Source organism: Triturus cristatus, chromosome 4_2 (genome assembly GCF_964204655.1).
Source record: "Triturus cristatus chromosome 4_2, aTriCri1.1, whole genome shotgun sequence".
In the NCBI taxonomy this organism is placed as follows: domain Eukaryota; kingdom Metazoa; phylum Chordata; class Amphibia; order Caudata; family Salamandridae; genus Triturus; species Triturus cristatus.
This window is the reverse complement of record NC_140586.1, coordinates 778424314-778441468: the sequence shown is the minus strand read 5'-3', so window position 1 is coordinate 778441468 and position 17155 is coordinate 778424314. Positions and strand designations below refer to the sequence as shown.

Genomic DNA, 17155 nt, shown 5'->3' with positions numbered 1-17155 from the left:
GGCTGGCCGCAACCTGAAAGATAAGTTGTGTCCACAGTTTTGTTTGGTGCTTGGTCTGGAGAAGGGAAAAATAAAGTGTCAAAACATATAAGGGATCAGAATACAGGTATCCTGACCCCATAGGACACACGGAGGTGTCTCTGAGGGACCCTTCATGGGCAGGGTGCTGCCCCAAAACCATTTTGGGGCACAAATCGAAGATTCACAGGCACTAGTAGGGGATCCACAGGTACCCATGGATCCAAAGTCCATTGGAAAAAAAGAAATCTCACCAATTCACACACCATACCCCCCATGGATGTCCAAAGGCAGTGCACAGCATGGGGTTGGGTGCATGCAGTGGGTTGGCTGTAGGGACTGGCTTCGGCCATGTGCGGCAGGGGTTTCTTAGTATAAGGTAATTACATATTACATGACGCTACAAAAACTAACAAATTCACTGAGAAAAAACAAAGGTTACAGGGATGTTAAGTAATAGTTACATTTTAGCAGGTTGGTTTTCCTACCTACTCTCTCCTTTTGTCACTGATTCCATATCTTTCTCTTGCTACTCCTGTCTACCTTTTCGGCCTTTTTCTCTTTTGCTCTGGGTCAAAATCTGATGTTGAAATAAAAGTACAACCCCCATAAATGTGCTCAGGTACTTACCTCTTGCAAGCGGTAACACAAATTAAGTACTGCATGATTGTCCACATCTTTTAAACATTATTGCAGGTTTTCTGCTACAAATCCTATCTGTTTGGAAAGGACCAGTTGCCTTGTGGGGTTTGCTCAATGACTTATGGTAATTTTTATATTTTGCAAAAAGTTTCATGAGATTACTCAAAGGCACTGAGAGGACTCCTTTGAGCAACATGTCCCATGTCTTTTTTGGTACCAAGGACCAAATGTACTAACAATGGATTTGTGAATGGTACACCAACCTTTTTTTAAATTCAAATGTGACCTATAGGTAAGGTATCAAAATCGCCATTCGGAGTGGGCCACAATCCAATTTCCTCATGAATAGTGAGGAGGTAGGATGTAAATTGTGACTAACTACAATGGATGCCATCAGTATGGCGTTTGAAAAAATATATACTAAAAAAAAATGTTTAAGAGTTGGCAGCAGTTCCCTGAACCACTGCCCACTCCTAGCAAACATTACTTTAGATTCACAAAAGAGAACCAGTCCCAAAGGTACTGCTCCCCTTTTGCAAATGGGTTAGCACCTCTTTATAGGAGTTAGGAACTTATTAATGGCTTGTGACTGAAACAGTGGACGCAAACCATTGATCCATAGCATTCTGAATCACAGTTTGGAAGGGTCTTTAAACATGCGCCTTACAAATTGGGATTCATTATGCATTTCAAAACCCATGTTTCCTTTCACTAAGTACTGACTGAATCACGAAATGGGTTTAGTACATGCTAAAAGTCCATTTAGTGCTTGATAAGGCTGTAATTTAGTAAATCGCTGAGCATTGTACAACTGACCCCATGTGAGGAAATAGTCCCAAAGCTGTAAAGTTGAAAGAGGCTCATATGCTTACATATTGTGTTATGACGTCGCTTTACCATAGCAAGTATGCAATGGACTTAGGTGCAAAAAAGGAAAATGGCCCTGGGAATGTGTTGTGGTAGTAAAATAAAGCAATTATTATGCTTCTATGCTTCAGTTTCAGTGCGCCTTCTGCACCAGTGGAAGTTACGTCCCTGGGCTCTTTATATATTACTTCTATAGTAGATCTGTCTGGGTGTATTTTGAGAGTCGTCGCAAGGTTGGGTAGAAAGGTGTGCATGCATTATCATTCCATAGTACCCAATTTAGGTCTAGTCAGCCTGCGAATGTTCCGTCATATTGGATATTGGAATTACCTTTATTAGCATCTTTAATAAAACACTATTGGGGCTGGCCTGTTGTAAGGAAGCTTGGCCCCAGTTTATATAAGTGCCCACCATCAGCAGATGCACATGCGGCAGATTGGGCCATAGTCCCCATTGCAAACATAAATGCTGTGTGCCATGAAGCACTGAGCTGTGGCTTCTGCTGTTATGTTTTTTTAGGAGAGCCCCTGAGCCGAAAGGAAGAGGGGCTGAAGGGACCAAAGACTGTTCTTCACTATTGGAGAAATGTGCAGGCATTGAAATGGTTTCTGAGCAAGAGCTCCCAATGCTAGATTGAACATGGCTGGTCTTAGTACAGAAGAGAGTCGTGCTAGTTTTTGAGCGCCTCGTATATTTATGAGCTTGTCTTTTCATTGTGTGTACTCCCATTCAGCAATCCAACAAACACATATATTAAGAGACATGCTCATCTTCATTTATCTGTCTTTAAAGCATGCGGACGATATGTGCTTAAATGGCTTTGACTAAGTTATAAAACGGCCCAAATGTACCTGCTAAATCAGCACGAGACTGATTGCATTTTATTTCCCATTATATAATGATATATCATATTACCCATTCAACTGTAAGAATGCAAGACAAATAAAGGGTTGGAAGTCCCTCTCAGCTTATAGTGTGAGAGAGCACTATAGCCTGAGGAGCACCAACTAGATGTCCAACAATAAAAAATATATGACAGGGTCTTGGCAGCCCGCACTCTCTGATAGAGATGGCGCAAGGTATGGACCAGATGCCTCTGCTGCTACTGGCGAAGAGCTCCAGATTGATCACTGTTAGAAAAGACATGCACTTAAGTAATTCTAGTGTTGCGGAAGGGACGGTTGAGAGGATTAGGCTGTGAGTCCTTCAAATCAGACCCATAAGACATGGAAGTCACACTTTGTTCAGAGGTCTGTTCTACTTGCCAAATAACACCAGGTACTTGTTGTTAAGGCAATCTAAAGGTCTGGACAGTGCACAACTCTTCTCTCGGGAAGCGACACTGGTGAGTACAGACTAAGTAGCTCTCATCAACAGCTTGACTGTAGAAGCTTGGTCCCGCTATAGCTATCTTGTCTTGGAAAACCATTGCCTTGATCAACTCTGGTGGTGTGGGAGGAGCAATGGAAATTGACCTGCCCTTGATTCTTCTCCATTGCACCACCTAGAAAGGGCGGCTACACTATGTACGTTACCCTAGCCCCATCCACCAAGGCACAGAGCCTATCTAACAATGGGAAGAGAGCAGGTCCAGACTTGAACCGGATTATAATTGAAACTAGAGGCAGACGTTTAATGTAGTGTCAGGGTCTGAGGCAGTGGCATAACGCAAAATGATGGGGCCCCCTAGAAGAATTTAATGAGGGACCCCAGTGTCTTTTAGATCGCACAGACATTCCTTCGTCCTGGACTCATTGGGGGCCCCCTGAACATATGGCCCCCCCCCCTAATGCTGCAGGAGTCTGCTCAGGAAAGCAGTGTGGCTTTCTGAGTGTTTAGCTATTTCTTATTCCATGTCATTGCACACATTCTGTAAGGCATGCAATGGCATGGCTTAGAGGGTGAGGTGGCCCCCTCCAAAACGAGAAACCCTAGGGCCCCCCCGCACAGCAGGGGCTTCCATTATGCCCCTGGTCTGAGGGTGTCTCCTCAAGGCAAGGATGAGCCGTTGCAGCAGCTGGCTATATAATTTTATAGCACTGTGTGCAAGTACAAAATGGCAGATTCCTTTTGGATATGGGGCTGTCCTCTGTGGGTACTCCCACATTTAAGAGGACAAAATTAGTCACTCGCAATGTCAGACAATTGTATGACTAAATTGCTGCCTTGTTAGCTGATCCAAAATGTGAATGATACTCCAACAACACAGTGGCTCAAAGGTGCTGACCAAAAGCCCCTTTTTACAATGAATGGCTGCTATTTTCAAAAACTATGGAAAGGTTAAAGCTGTCTCTAGCACAGATCTAAAAAAAATCTAGGAAAATCTGGCTGGAATGATTAAAAGATGATTGTGGCTTCCCACTCCTATCATTGATCTGGACTTTCTTCTACTCTTGTTTCATAAGAAACGATGGGAAGCAAGTGCTTTGTGAGCCAGCTGAAGCACTGACCTCATGAGACAACATAATAAGGAATGGTCTGTGCCTCTAAAGGAATGTCTAATATGCGCACTGCACTGGGCCAAGTGGGGCTTGGTACATACAGGGATCTAGGGGAATGGATCGGATGATTCATTGCCTTTTTAATGGAGATGCGAGGAACACACTGGCTTCCACTAAATGTGGTGGAAGCAGCAGCACAGAATGAGCCCAGAAGAGCAAGCACTGTGCATTTAAGACATACTTAAACTGAAACTACGACAGTGCATCAAAAACACCAAAGGAAAACATGACCGGTCTTGAAGAGACTAAATAGTGCGTCACTCAACGGAAATTACCCATCTTCTGGGAACCTTACGATCCATGTTAAGTCTCAGAATATGAACAGGACCAAGGAGCGTTAAAAAAAATTGAAAGGCAGTGCCCCAACCCCCTGTACCCCTTCCCCCCAGGTGTAATTTTTCATCATTGGCCAGGCCACATTCACTAGAGAAAAGTCTACTGGTGATAGACTTCCCATAATTATGGGGATTACTTTTATGGGTGGGTATCGGAGGAACTAGGATCTAGACAGCAAAAAGATCCCTAAGCCCAAAGTGTTTCTATTTATTGAGGGTGGGTCAGAGGGATGATTCAAAACTATTTTGATGCATGAAACTATTATTCCTGCATCTAAATGGGTCGACAGGTTTCAGTCCCCAAATGTGGTCTCTGTCTTTCTTCAGGAGGGCCCAGTTGTTCACTTTCCTAACTCCTTTCCATAATTATACGTAGGCATCCATCAGTAAGCACCTATACCTATTATTACAGTCCTGCCGAACAGTATTAACTGAGTAGGAGATATATGGATGGTGCAAACAAAAAACACAAACCATACACACAATGAGACAATACAAAATACTACCAAAGGAATATATCCCAGGCACTTCCTAGGGTGATGATGTCTTTGCTTGATTTATCAATCAGGAGAAATATTTATGCAAATGCCATATTACATTGTAGCCAGCTGTGCAATAATGTGTTCTCCTACACCACCCAGTAAACATAGGAAACTCCAACACAAAAGCATTACTAGTTCATTTACTGATCAATAAATGACCTATGTCTAACATGAATAATCCATCAGCAAGTGGTATGGGTGAAAAGGATCAATACATACATTTTGATTCTGAACTGCACCAAGTGGAGGTTTCACCCTTTTCAGCCTGGGGTTGGTTAAACAGATCAGTGAATGGGCTCTGCCCTATTAAATGACATGCATCTGGTTTTGAAGTTCTGAATAAGTCCACTGCCCTCAATACACAAATTCTGAGCTAGCAGAAAGATCACATGTTTTAGACAGGGGGCAAAAAGTGTTTGTGTTTTGTAAGCGTGCATTCATTTGTTTTTCTTGTACATGGTTGTAATGTCAATAACGAAGACTGAAAAACACAAATTGAATCTTAACCAATTGTATTAATGAAAATATTTTCAAGTAACTGAAGAGGTAGTAGTGATGATGCAGCTTGTAGTCAAATCTTCAGTCAATTTTCTTCAAGTTTACATGGATACCATTCTTGGACCGTAGAACCAGTTGAGGTATTACAATAGGCGGCTTAGATTCATCGGGTGTAATTTCAAACTGCTGCAGGGTCAGTGCCAAAGCCACTTTCATCTCATTCATGGCAAAGTTCTGCCCGATGCAATTCCTGGTGAATAAAAAGAAGAAGGTATTCTCTAGAAAGCAACATATCTCTTGTGTGAGTAAGTATGAAAGGTTAAAAAAAATGTGCCTTCACCCCCAAATAATTCTATACTTATGACATTGTATTCTGCATGGATGAAGATGTGCATTTGTTCAGGAAGTGTAATTATTTTAATAACACTAATATCTGCAAGAGTTTCCAATTTAACATTTTCCTCACAAATGTTAATGTTAAGTAGACAATAGTAACAATATTTGTTGGACACAGAGAATAATCCAAAGCACATCATTAAGGTTCTCTGCTTTTATTTGAACTATAGAACAATTATGTATAAACTATATATTCTTGTCATTAAATTATACATTCATTCTGGTATTAAAACAGGTAGCAAATATCCATGATTACATCTAAAGATAACTTGGTATCACTCCATTGTGTAGAGCCAACTTGACAACTTTCAGCCGGCACGTATTGGCTTACTGATGTACTTCGGTTTATTCTCTGAGCCTAACAAATATTGTTACTATTGTGTAAATGTATAAGTCAGATAGGGCAACTGGCTTTTGTTGTGGCAGCTAGGGCAGGGCCTGCTCATCTTGTTGCCTTATATCTCTATTGATATTGTTAATGTTATGTACTTGGCCAGTACAGTAATTATCACTGGCATTCAAAAAGATTAACTCAGCCAAAAGAATCACACTGCTATTATCCTTTCCAACAATGTTAGTGTAGCAAAGTGCATGTTTAGCCTTAAAAGAATAGAAGAAATGTACTATAGCCAAATCAAAATGGTGACAACACGAGCAAAGCAGAGAGAATCAGGTAAGGGAAAGAGCAGGAGCTTGTATCTCAAGTACACAAACACAAACACAGATTTTCTGAAGAACATGTTATTTAAGATTGTGACTGATCACTGAGCAGATCCCTTACCACTCACCTATTTTGTACTTAACTATATTTAACGCTTTTGGGCATTCTTCATAGGCACAGTAGTATGAAGAGTTGTACATAATAAGTGCTTTGCCACAGACCCTTAATATTGATATAATGCCTGGATACCCTCTCAGGTTATTAGTGTGCTATACAAAATAACTAAACATAACAAAGATGTATATGTAAGTGCAGTAAACACAAGGTAAATTAAGATGGACACAGTAGTATACGACAATGAGTCACATATTTTAGACTAGAGAGGAAATAAGCATTACCAGACAAATTTACTAGTAAAAGAGCACAAACATGAATTGCACAGCTATACACACACTGATTTTAACAGTCTGTGAATCAGATCAAAAAGGCAGTAGTATACAAAACAAAGGGAAGGGATAGGCTGAAGGCCAACAGCCGTAAAATCGCAGTTTGGAGCCAAACAGCAAACAATTTATATCCATGCACTGTGATCTGTTGAATATGTGACACGGGTATACTAGCTCTCTAAAACAATCTTTGCAAGTTTGCTTCTATCAGAATTTTTGTGTTCCTTTACAATAAAGGTTTTAATTAATCCCTTTACTGTATCCATATTTTGCAAGCTGGGCAAAGTTCATTAAACTCTTTTATTAGGAACGAGGAATCACGTTTCAACATTCAACAGGAAAAGATGTAGTGAAGAAAGACTGACCTGCAGGTTAAATAGTGGGACACTATTTAATTAAACTCATGATAGAGCTATTTAAGAGGAGAAATAAGGATAAAAAGATGGTCTATTTGCCAAGATATTATGTACACAAACTGAAGCAGAGTATATACCAAAACAAATGAATGACAACAGCAACTTTCCCTACCATAACTCCTTCAAAGATCAAACTTTGTCAACATCCCACACAGTGCAGCCACTAAAATGCCAACCGTTCTAATCCATATCCCTACACTTACTAACCAAATAAAAATAAATACGAAAGCCTACTCATACCTAACACAAAACTAATCTCCAAGAATAACCTTCTCCAACAGTTCTTCATCAGTTGCCCGCTACTACAATATGCCAATTCTCTCTTTTTTGTTTCACAGTTCTTTATTAGAAGAACAAAACAAAACAGTGTATGGAGAAGGGGGGATGAGGAACATAAGGTACCATATGTGAAACAGTAATACAAGATGAAACGGTGTACTAGGCACATAGCATGTGGTGTTCCCACGAGGCAGGGGCCCTTGAAGGTTGAGGCAGGGGCCCTTGAATGGCATGGAAGGACAATATCAAGGAGGACACGCGGGCCCACATCTGTACACAGAATGGCCAGCTGGATGAAGGGGGCCAGAAAAATGGAACATGACGAAAAGAAATGAATAGAAGAAAAGCAAACAGGGAGTCTACACTTGCCCCCACATACTCGGGGGAGAGGTGTAAGGGGTGGCGGGAGAGAAGGGGGAGGAGAGGAAAAAGATGAGAGGCAAAGAAGAAGAGAAATGTGGATTGGTCCTGTCTTCTCTTCTCCAGGCACTGGCAAATCAATAGAGTGGCCATATTGTGTACTAAATGTTTGGATATTCAGATTATATCCCAAGAGTCAGATTCTAATGGCAGGTGGATTATTTTTTCTATTACTATCAATAAAATTCCCATTACAATTTTCAATACATAAGCTCTCACACAACAAGATAGATCCTTTTGGCCGGACAGTCTATCTAAATTAGTGTCCCTTCTGATGATCATCTAATTTTTGGATGAGATTGTAATATGGTTTTCAATCCCCTTCTTCACAGACAGTTCACTTCTAGATTTCCATCATCCTCGATGCACACCCTGTTTACTTCTGCCATAAAACAAAGAGGTTTAACTGACACTTAGAGAGTCTGCAATCCAGCCTTAAGGGAATATACGTTCTTCTCTCCTGTTCATTCCTCTCAATCTAGAATTGATTATTTGTTAATTTCTCAGCCTATAGTACAGCATATTTTACAATCTTAAATTAGCTTTATAATAATTTCTAACCACGCCCCGGTTATGTTGGACGTGGATTTTTTTCCACATATCCCTGGGGGTAGGGGATGGTGGTTCAACAACTCTTTTCTTCTTGACACTAATTTTACTCAAGCTTTTGAAGTGTTGTTTAATCAAGATGAATATTTCTTTCCAGATGTTGTGGTATTCTTTTAAAGTCGGGTTTAGAGACTTCCTTATCGCTTTAGTGGCCCAGAAGAGGAAATCTTCTTCCAAAAAGTTAATTAAACTTTTGAATCATATCAAACAATTAGAGCACAGATATTATTTATCTAAATCAAAGGACTGTTTAGATCAACTAATTCAAGACAAATTCACTTTTAACAAACATTCAACAGAAATTGCTAATTCTTATTTACTTACATCTAGTGCTAAATATCAGGGAAATTATAAAATTAAAAAGGAATGTACTAAAATTGATGCTATTTACACTCCTGAATCCCAAGCTTTTCAAGATGATATTTCACAATACTTAAATTCTTTCACACTACCTTCTCATACAGATATTGATTTTGATTCCTTCTCTGCCTTCATTCTTATGTTCCATCCTTTGGATAGAGATGTATTCTTCTTTACCCATTTGATCACAAGAGATGCATTCTGTAATGCCACCTGTGTGCAAACCCAGACTCAGAGTCCATTCCCTCCTATGAATGCCTCTCGGCTGCAGACCTGTACATGCAGACTTTAAACCTGTAGTCAAGGACTAAATCCGTGGCAAAATATGAAGGCAGCCGAGGGACTGGAAATCGAGTAGATGGCTGGATGCAGAATGCAAATGGTAGCACTGAGTGTGCTGGGCTTATATTAATAAAATGGTGTTTTTCCCCAGATCTAAATACTAACAGGATAGAAGAAGGAACACTGTACCTTGCTCCAGCAGCAAATGGCACAAAAGCATGAGAGTGCCGATCAGAGGAGTTCTCTGGCGTAAAACGAACAGGATCAAAAACCTGAAAAACAAGATGGTAAAACAAAGGTAAAATAACATGCAACACTGGCAGAAAAGAGTCAATTACTGTTTCCAAATGACTAAAATGCATGAGCTAATAAACCAGATGATGTTGTACGATAACCATCGAATCATAATGTGAACTAACTGAAGAACAAGTTACTTACCTTGATGACCTCTTTCTGGTAGATACTCTAACTGCAGATTACTCACATTTGGAATTTTCCAGAGTTTTTCACAAAATGTCCCTGTGCACCAGGTGGTAGCACCATCCAGCACCGCAGTAATGTTTCACTGCCCCCAGATGTGACTGAGCAGATCCACATACTTTTGCCACCCCTGCGTGTTGAATCACTTACTAAACCTTTCTCTTTCCGTGCCCTCAGGCTTGAAGCACTTCAAATAAATTGCTAGTGACAGTGTGACAAAATCAAGCTTGGTACCTAATTGTGATGATTTACAGGTGTTCGCTCCAATAAGAAAGGAAGGCTGGAGGGAAGTGAAAAGTATGCCTTTATAATATCTAACGGAAAGTGTGAATGTAAGTAACTTCTTCTTCCGAAGAATACTTCTAACCACATATGCGTCATCTTTAGAATTATACCACAACAGCAGCACCTAACTGTGGATGGTCTTGGGAGTGAACCTAGACAAGGAAGTTCTGCAGAACTAAGCAGGCAAAATTGTCCTCCTGTCTGATCGGTCTGTCAAGGCAGGCAGCCTTGACAGTTACCCAGAATAAGCAACGTCGGCCCCCTCCCCCCTTTTACCAAAATCATCACAGCAGCCTTGGCCCTAGTGGAATGAACCAGCCAGACTTTGGGACCTTCAATGGAACAAAATACCTAACTGGACTGAGTCCTCTTTTGCACCACCTTACCGTTCCTGGTCCCATTGAACCCCACAAAGAGCTTACAATCTACATAATGGTCTCTTGTTTAGGGTTATGCTGGTGGAAACTATCCTCTGGGGGCAGAGCAAAAATATCGGTGGTTGACATAGACAAGAGATATCACTTGTGGCAGTAAGACAGCTTGAGCTTGCAGCACCAATGTGTCTGGGAAGAAATATTGTGTAGGGAGGTTGCACAGAGAGTGTCTGCAGTTCAATGAAATGACATGCAAAAATGATGGCAATAAGAAAGACTGTTTTGATCGTCAGAGCCATCAACTTTGCATATCACTGAATGGTGGATATATAAGAAACATCAGGACAAGACTGAGGTATCACTGAGGCATGACAAATGGTTATGGAGGGAACATATGTGTCAGGCCTTATAGAAAACGCTTCACAACCAATAATATGGACATGGTCTGTGGCTGACTACGGCAAGCCTGCTTTTAGCAGCCAGACATTGAGGTAAAGAATACATGTATCCCTGAGCTTTGAAGATGAGTTGTACCCATCTACATTACGTTTGTGAACACCTGGGGGGCGCTGCAATTAAGCTGAATAGCAGCATGGCAATTTGGAAATATTCTGATCCTGGGTGTGAATAGTGGGTAGAGCAGTGATTAATATGAGCCGGTGGTTTCTGGTGTGCAGCACCAGCATTTAATCATCAATACTGGCGCTTTTCATGAGCACCAGTGAGTAACAGGTATATGTTTAATATTATTATTATTTGTTTGTTTAAGGGGAGATTAAGTGATTTGCCCAGAATCACAGGATGTAGAGCTGCCTACACTCAAACCTGGTTCCCCAACTTCGATGTCGGCAGTTCTGGACATTACACCACATTCTCTCCCCACGTTCACAGTTAGTAGTTGTTTCTATGTTAGGCGTCGGTGCAAGCTGCCTCCTGATGAGAGCCCCAGCACATACTTTTTTTAACAAATTAACTAATGGGGTAGAGTCTACGGACTTTATGAAAATACATGTCCTGACAGTCCAGAGCCACCATCCAGTCCCCAGGATCCAGAGCAGAAAGGACCTGGATCAGAATTAACATTTTGAATATGATATGTGCCATTTCTACTCTCTGCTTCTGCAGACGCAGTGTGTGCTGCCTAGCGCCAAAGCAGGTACCCATGCATTATAGTGCAAGGGTGCCTGCATTACAGGCAGGATTGTTTTTGTGCAGGAAGGGACATCTTCATGCACAAAAACAATCCAAAGAGGCATTCTCTTCTCTCTTTCAATGCAAGATCAAGAATGCATCACACAAAGAAAGAGGAAATAACGAGAAGCAAAAAAGATTTGTCTACTTGTTATGCCATCATCTGGGAAGTGTACTGACTTGATGCAATACCAGGATTACAAACATTTGTAAATCTGGCATTGCGTCAAACCCATGGGTGGATGCAGGAGAATGCCTATGCTCTATTCATTGAATGCCTCCCAGCTCAAATGTAACATAATGTAGCACAAGCAGCTGTGTTGTGAGGCTTTGTACAAAAATGTAACACAAGGAGGCACAAATGGCCCCTTGCAGGGTTTTGTAAATCTGAATTAAGGAATTGCACTTAGACACAAGGACAATGAAATTCCTTAATAAATCTGGCTCTTGATGAGCAGAGGTCCAGTTTAGGCCTGAGACCTCCATCTTTCTTTGGGACAAGGAATTAGTGTGAACAGCACCACTCGCGACTCTCAAGTCCATTATCTGCTCAATTGTGCCTTTGGACGGTGTGAGATTGAATCATTGTATTGTGATAGTAGAATGGTCTGCCAAACAATCGCTTGATATTGAGGAATAAGAGGTGGGCAAAATGAAAGGCAATGGAAAGCCCTTTTGAATAATTTGTAAGGCCTATAGTGTAATGTGATAAATCTTCAACTAGGGAAGAATTATCATTGCCTGCCCTCTACCGGTTGGCTGTGGGCCTAGTAGTGTTATGAACCCCAATATAGGTCTGGGCAGTTACACAACCTTTTACCTACATCTGTCCTACCATTGTTCTACATAACTGGTTTGGCACTGACCTTTTACCTAGTTAGGTGTTACATGACTGTCCGAAAACTAGCCTCATGTGTTATGCATGACGATTCTCAGTATCACAGCAGGATTACCATCTTCTGCATAATAACTCTGTATAAGGGTCATCTCTATTGTCATCCTTGCCCAACATGCCCACAGTACACTTCTAGGTAGAACCCCTGAGGGTACCTTTTGGGTACATGAGCACTACATCTTCACCGGGCAAGCTAGAGTGGTCTGACATCCCTTAGGGGTGCCCATCTCGAGATCAAGACGGGTCCTTTGCTCTCCCACTTCAGGTAATAGGGTTGGCTCTATCCTAAGGGGATTCTTGGCTATACACCTACATACATGCCAGGTGCATTCAGGTACACCTAGTTAGAGTTTGCATCATAGGAGTACGCATTATTACTGTTCTGTATCTATATGCCTGCATATATTCATTGTTTTAGCACTATGGTAGAATTTTACCTTTTCTTTACGCTACTGGTGCTCATAATGGTATATATCTGTTTCTTTCTATTGGTTGTTGCAGCACACATATACTAGAATGATGCTGGTTCAATAAATACTTATTGAAAACATCCCCCCAGTTTATTCTGTGTATGTCTCTGAGACAAAGTAAGTACAAGTGATTGAGCGAAAAGTACTGCACTGTTTCCAAGATCCCTGAGGGGTCAGGGTTGTTATTTTCGATAGTTGCCATAGTTGCCAGAAACTATTCACTCCTTGGCAAGAGGGTCTCATATTGGCACTGTGAGCTAGCAGATCTACAGACTAACATATCTTTTGAGCGTACCTGGAATCAGTCTGGACACAAATCCCTTAGGTGTCTAAATGTGCAGATTCTATACAGATTTGAAGGAATTACACAAAATGGCACCGCCACCGTTGGTTTGGGTCTTATTTAACGGTCAAATCTGAGTACTTCAGTTGTGCTTTCTCAGAGACCCCAACTCACATATACGTCTGGAGTGGGAAGGGAAAAGTCCGCCACAGCTGAGTAGGCATATCCTATGAATTGGCTATAGGTAAATTCAAGCTTGAAGGATTATAGTTCCCTACATTGTGCATAAAACCTTATCTCACTGTCTTAGACACTCTTTTCAACTATGTCTGTTAAAGAAAACGCAGCAGCAGCATTACATGCAAATGCAGCAGGGGAAGGAGAGCAGGAAGGTGCTATAAACATAATTGAAAATGTCAGAAATGCACTTACTATAAAATTAGCAGAGTTTAAGGTATCAGCATTAGATGGGACTGTAACATTCGTGATTGAGGCACATGAGTCGTTCAGGACTGAGGTATTCTATTCATGGGTTAAATTCCCATCTGCAGATGCACGCACAAATACATTTAATTCTTACACGTTGGATGATACACCAGAAGAATATTGTGCATGTGAGGGCATTGAAGTTCCGCTCAGTTACTAGGAGCATATAAACTGGTTTAAAGGCGCCCTCCCACACACCACAGAAAAAAGTGAGACTCGGTCCGCTCAGCAGAGATGGAGCAACTTGGCTGGTCCTAGCTGCTTATACACCGCATCCAGACGTTGACACATTGCCAATAGCAGAGCTATGTCCACATCACAAAGAAATAATACAACTTTACAGAAATCTGATAAAGTTCGCCATGAGAACACTCACACTTCAACCAGCTAAAATTATCCCAGCAGGTCAAATACAAGGAACTGCCACTAAAATTACCCCACAAACACTGAATGCAGTTGTGGGAAGAATGCACACTAAATGTGAGCAAATGCTATTCTGGAAAGCACAGAAAATAGCACAGCTAGAGGCAGTGTTTCCACACACAGGCCCACAAGAAAAACACAGAATACTGACAATCTGCTTGCCAATGGGGATAGCTCCCCGATAGAGGATTGTAGCACTTGGGGTACAGTCTTCACTGCCATCTATACCAGAACTCATGGTATCCCTTCAATAACAGTGATACCAGAAGTATTAAGACAACTATAGAATGAGTATGAAGCAGAACCTGCTCTTAACTTGGGGATGAAATTATTAGGCAATTTATTCCCAGGTATCTACTATTATGTTAGCAAACATAAAAGGGAAGGCAGCAGCGGTGGCTATACACCAACGCTTTAGGGAATGCACAACAAGAGCAAGAATTACCAAAAATTATTGAAGATACATACGCCAAATTAGGTAGAGACAATTTGGGAGCCAGAACTATGAAACTACAATTAATGGGTAGTCCTGAAAAGGATAAAACAAAGCAAACACCTGATTCTTGAAAGAAGAAATGGGATAATAAAAATAATAAAATGTAGAGAGAACAGATCACAAACAAGGGGTGGGTCCGAAAGGAGGTATAATCTTAGAAATTGTGACAACATTAAAAGACCTGACAGGTATCAGGATACTGATACACGTTCGTCTCCTTCCTTTCAGGGTTCATCAAAAAACTCAGAGAAGGAAGGATGGTCAGAACACAGATCAAAAGAGCGAACAAAGTCAAGACACGCATCGCAGTTCAGACTTTAATATCAAAAAAGAAGCTAAACCAAAATCAAAACCTCAATTTAAGAAGAAGAAGGTAGCAGGCCTTCAAATAAGGAATACCCAGGCTACTGAGAACTCAGCTTCTGAATGGGGAATGGGATCTGATGATGCTAGACAGCGCAGCAGAAGTAACAATAGCTCACCAGAACCTGATGGGATTTCTGGTGACAGCGGTGTTGAATTAACATATCACGGTGGAAACACCTGATACTAGGGTAGGTGTCCCAGACCAGTTATACGAAATAATGCTTCATATGGAGGGGGACATACCCAGGAAGGTTAAAATCCTCTTTTCAGAGAACCTGTCATTTGGATAGAACATTCTTTTAGCAGAAAAAGATTGGCCACCTGAATTTGTTAAGGATTGCCTAAAAGGAGAAACGGTAATTTTACCAGCCTTCTCTGATCTCATTCCAGAATCACTGAAACATTCATATGCGCAGGGGTGGGCGGTAGCACTAGCTCCTGATTATAACACAATTATATGGGTTGGGATGCTGAGTCACCTCACAAATGTAATTCCAGTGAAAACTACTCCAACTCCACAGAGACAATACCCAAGAAAACATTACATGGAAAAATAGGTCAGGGAGATCTTAGATCAACTTGAATATCCGGGTATAATAGAAAATTGCACCTCCTCCATGAACAATCCTTTGGTTCTTGTGATGAAACTTGATAATTCATGTTGTCTAGTTTTAGACTACAGGCATTTGAACAAATGTACAAATACATTTGAAAAATAAAATGCACACAGTGCCACATTAATAAATAACATTGTGCGGCAAAAATATAAAACAACACTAGATTTCTCAAATGGATTCTTTTGCCAGAATATAGCACCTGAAAGCAGATATTTGACAGCATTTTCTGCTCTAGGCTCTCAAAGTCAATTCTGTCGACTGCCCCAAGGGTATACAAATAGCCCCAAGTTGTTCTCAGCAAGAGTAACAGAGTTGTTTCAAAATTTTGATGAGGAGGCATTGTCCAATGTAGATGATATCTATTTTATGGACGATAAATTATTGGATCATTTGACCAGAGTGAACAACATAATTCTTGAGTTCGCCTCTGAGGGCTACAAATTTAATTTAAAAAAATCAAAAATTGCCCACCTCACTGTCCTACTTTTGGGATATGAACTTCCAAGTGAAGGAAAAAGCCTTGAAGCTAACTTTTTAGAAAAGTGTGAGCTGCTCCAACCTCAAAGAAACTTACATTCCATTTTAGGATTCCTAAATTTTGTCTGAACATGCATTTTAGATTACGCAGAAAGAGTAAAACCTTTCTACGACTTAATCAAACCTGATTTCTCAGGTCAACACTGCACACAGGAGCATGCAGAAATACTACATTCCCTACAAGCTGACATGATAGCTTCCAAACATTTACACACATACGTAAAAACAACAAATTTGGTGATCAGTGTAATAGCGGGTCAATCAGGGTACATATACTTTACCTTCAATGAAGGCGAAACTGTACCAATTGCATACAAATCTCATTTGTACACAGACGCTGAGATGCATTTTGCATCAACTGAAAAAAGACAATGGGCTAATTCTCTCACTGCTACTGATGTGGACTACAATTTTTTCTCTACATTAAAAACACAGGCATTTCTGAAGAACAAACAAGAATATCCTCTCCCAAATAAAATAATGCCTCCAGATCAGTATGAGTACATTATTTACATTGACGGTTCTGCTCAGCCTGCCCTAGGAAGTAAACAGCAATATAGCGCAGCTTGTGTGATTGTGAAGGAACATATGTGGGATGGCAAGTTCCGTCTTAGCAATACGCAGACTCAGTCTCTAGGAGATTGCACGGCTCAGTTGGCAGAACTAAAAGCCCTCGTACTGGCACTAAAAAATACGGATCAGGAATTCCCAACACTCGTGTGCAATCCGTTTTACTGTGTCCAGTTATACAATGAATATCGAATGAAACAATTGATGGACGGAATGCTGGACAATGCAAACATTTACCCCCAGTCACAAGGATCTGGGTTAAATCCATCATTCTTTTGCTCACTACACCACCCCAGTTTGGACCCAGCCATATACAAATCAGTCTTGACCCTGTTCCTTGTGGGAAAAGTCCAGCCCGAACTGCCAAGCCAGGTCCTCCCTATATTGGTGGATGAGGGCTAAAAGCCCGA

At 40.9% G+C, this 17155-nt stretch overlaps 1 protein-coding gene across 1 annotated transcript in view; it reads right to left on the bottom strand.

Moving 5' to 3' along the window:
- Positions 1-5031: 5031 nt before the first annotated feature.
- LOC146835026 (cytochrome P450 4B1-like) overlaps positions 5032-17155 on the bottom strand; it is a 253521-nt gene continuing 241397 nt past the window's right edge. Inside the window, exons 11-12 of the mRNA XM_085602688.1 lie at positions 9462-9544; positions 5032-5653 (exon numbers count right to left, since the gene is read on the bottom strand). Of these exons, the coding sequence (XP_085458814.1) occupies positions 5485-5653; positions 9462-9544 (252 nt within the window). The 3' untranslated portion in view covers positions 5032-5484. The remainder of the gene's footprint in view (positions 5654-9461; positions 9545-17155) is intronic.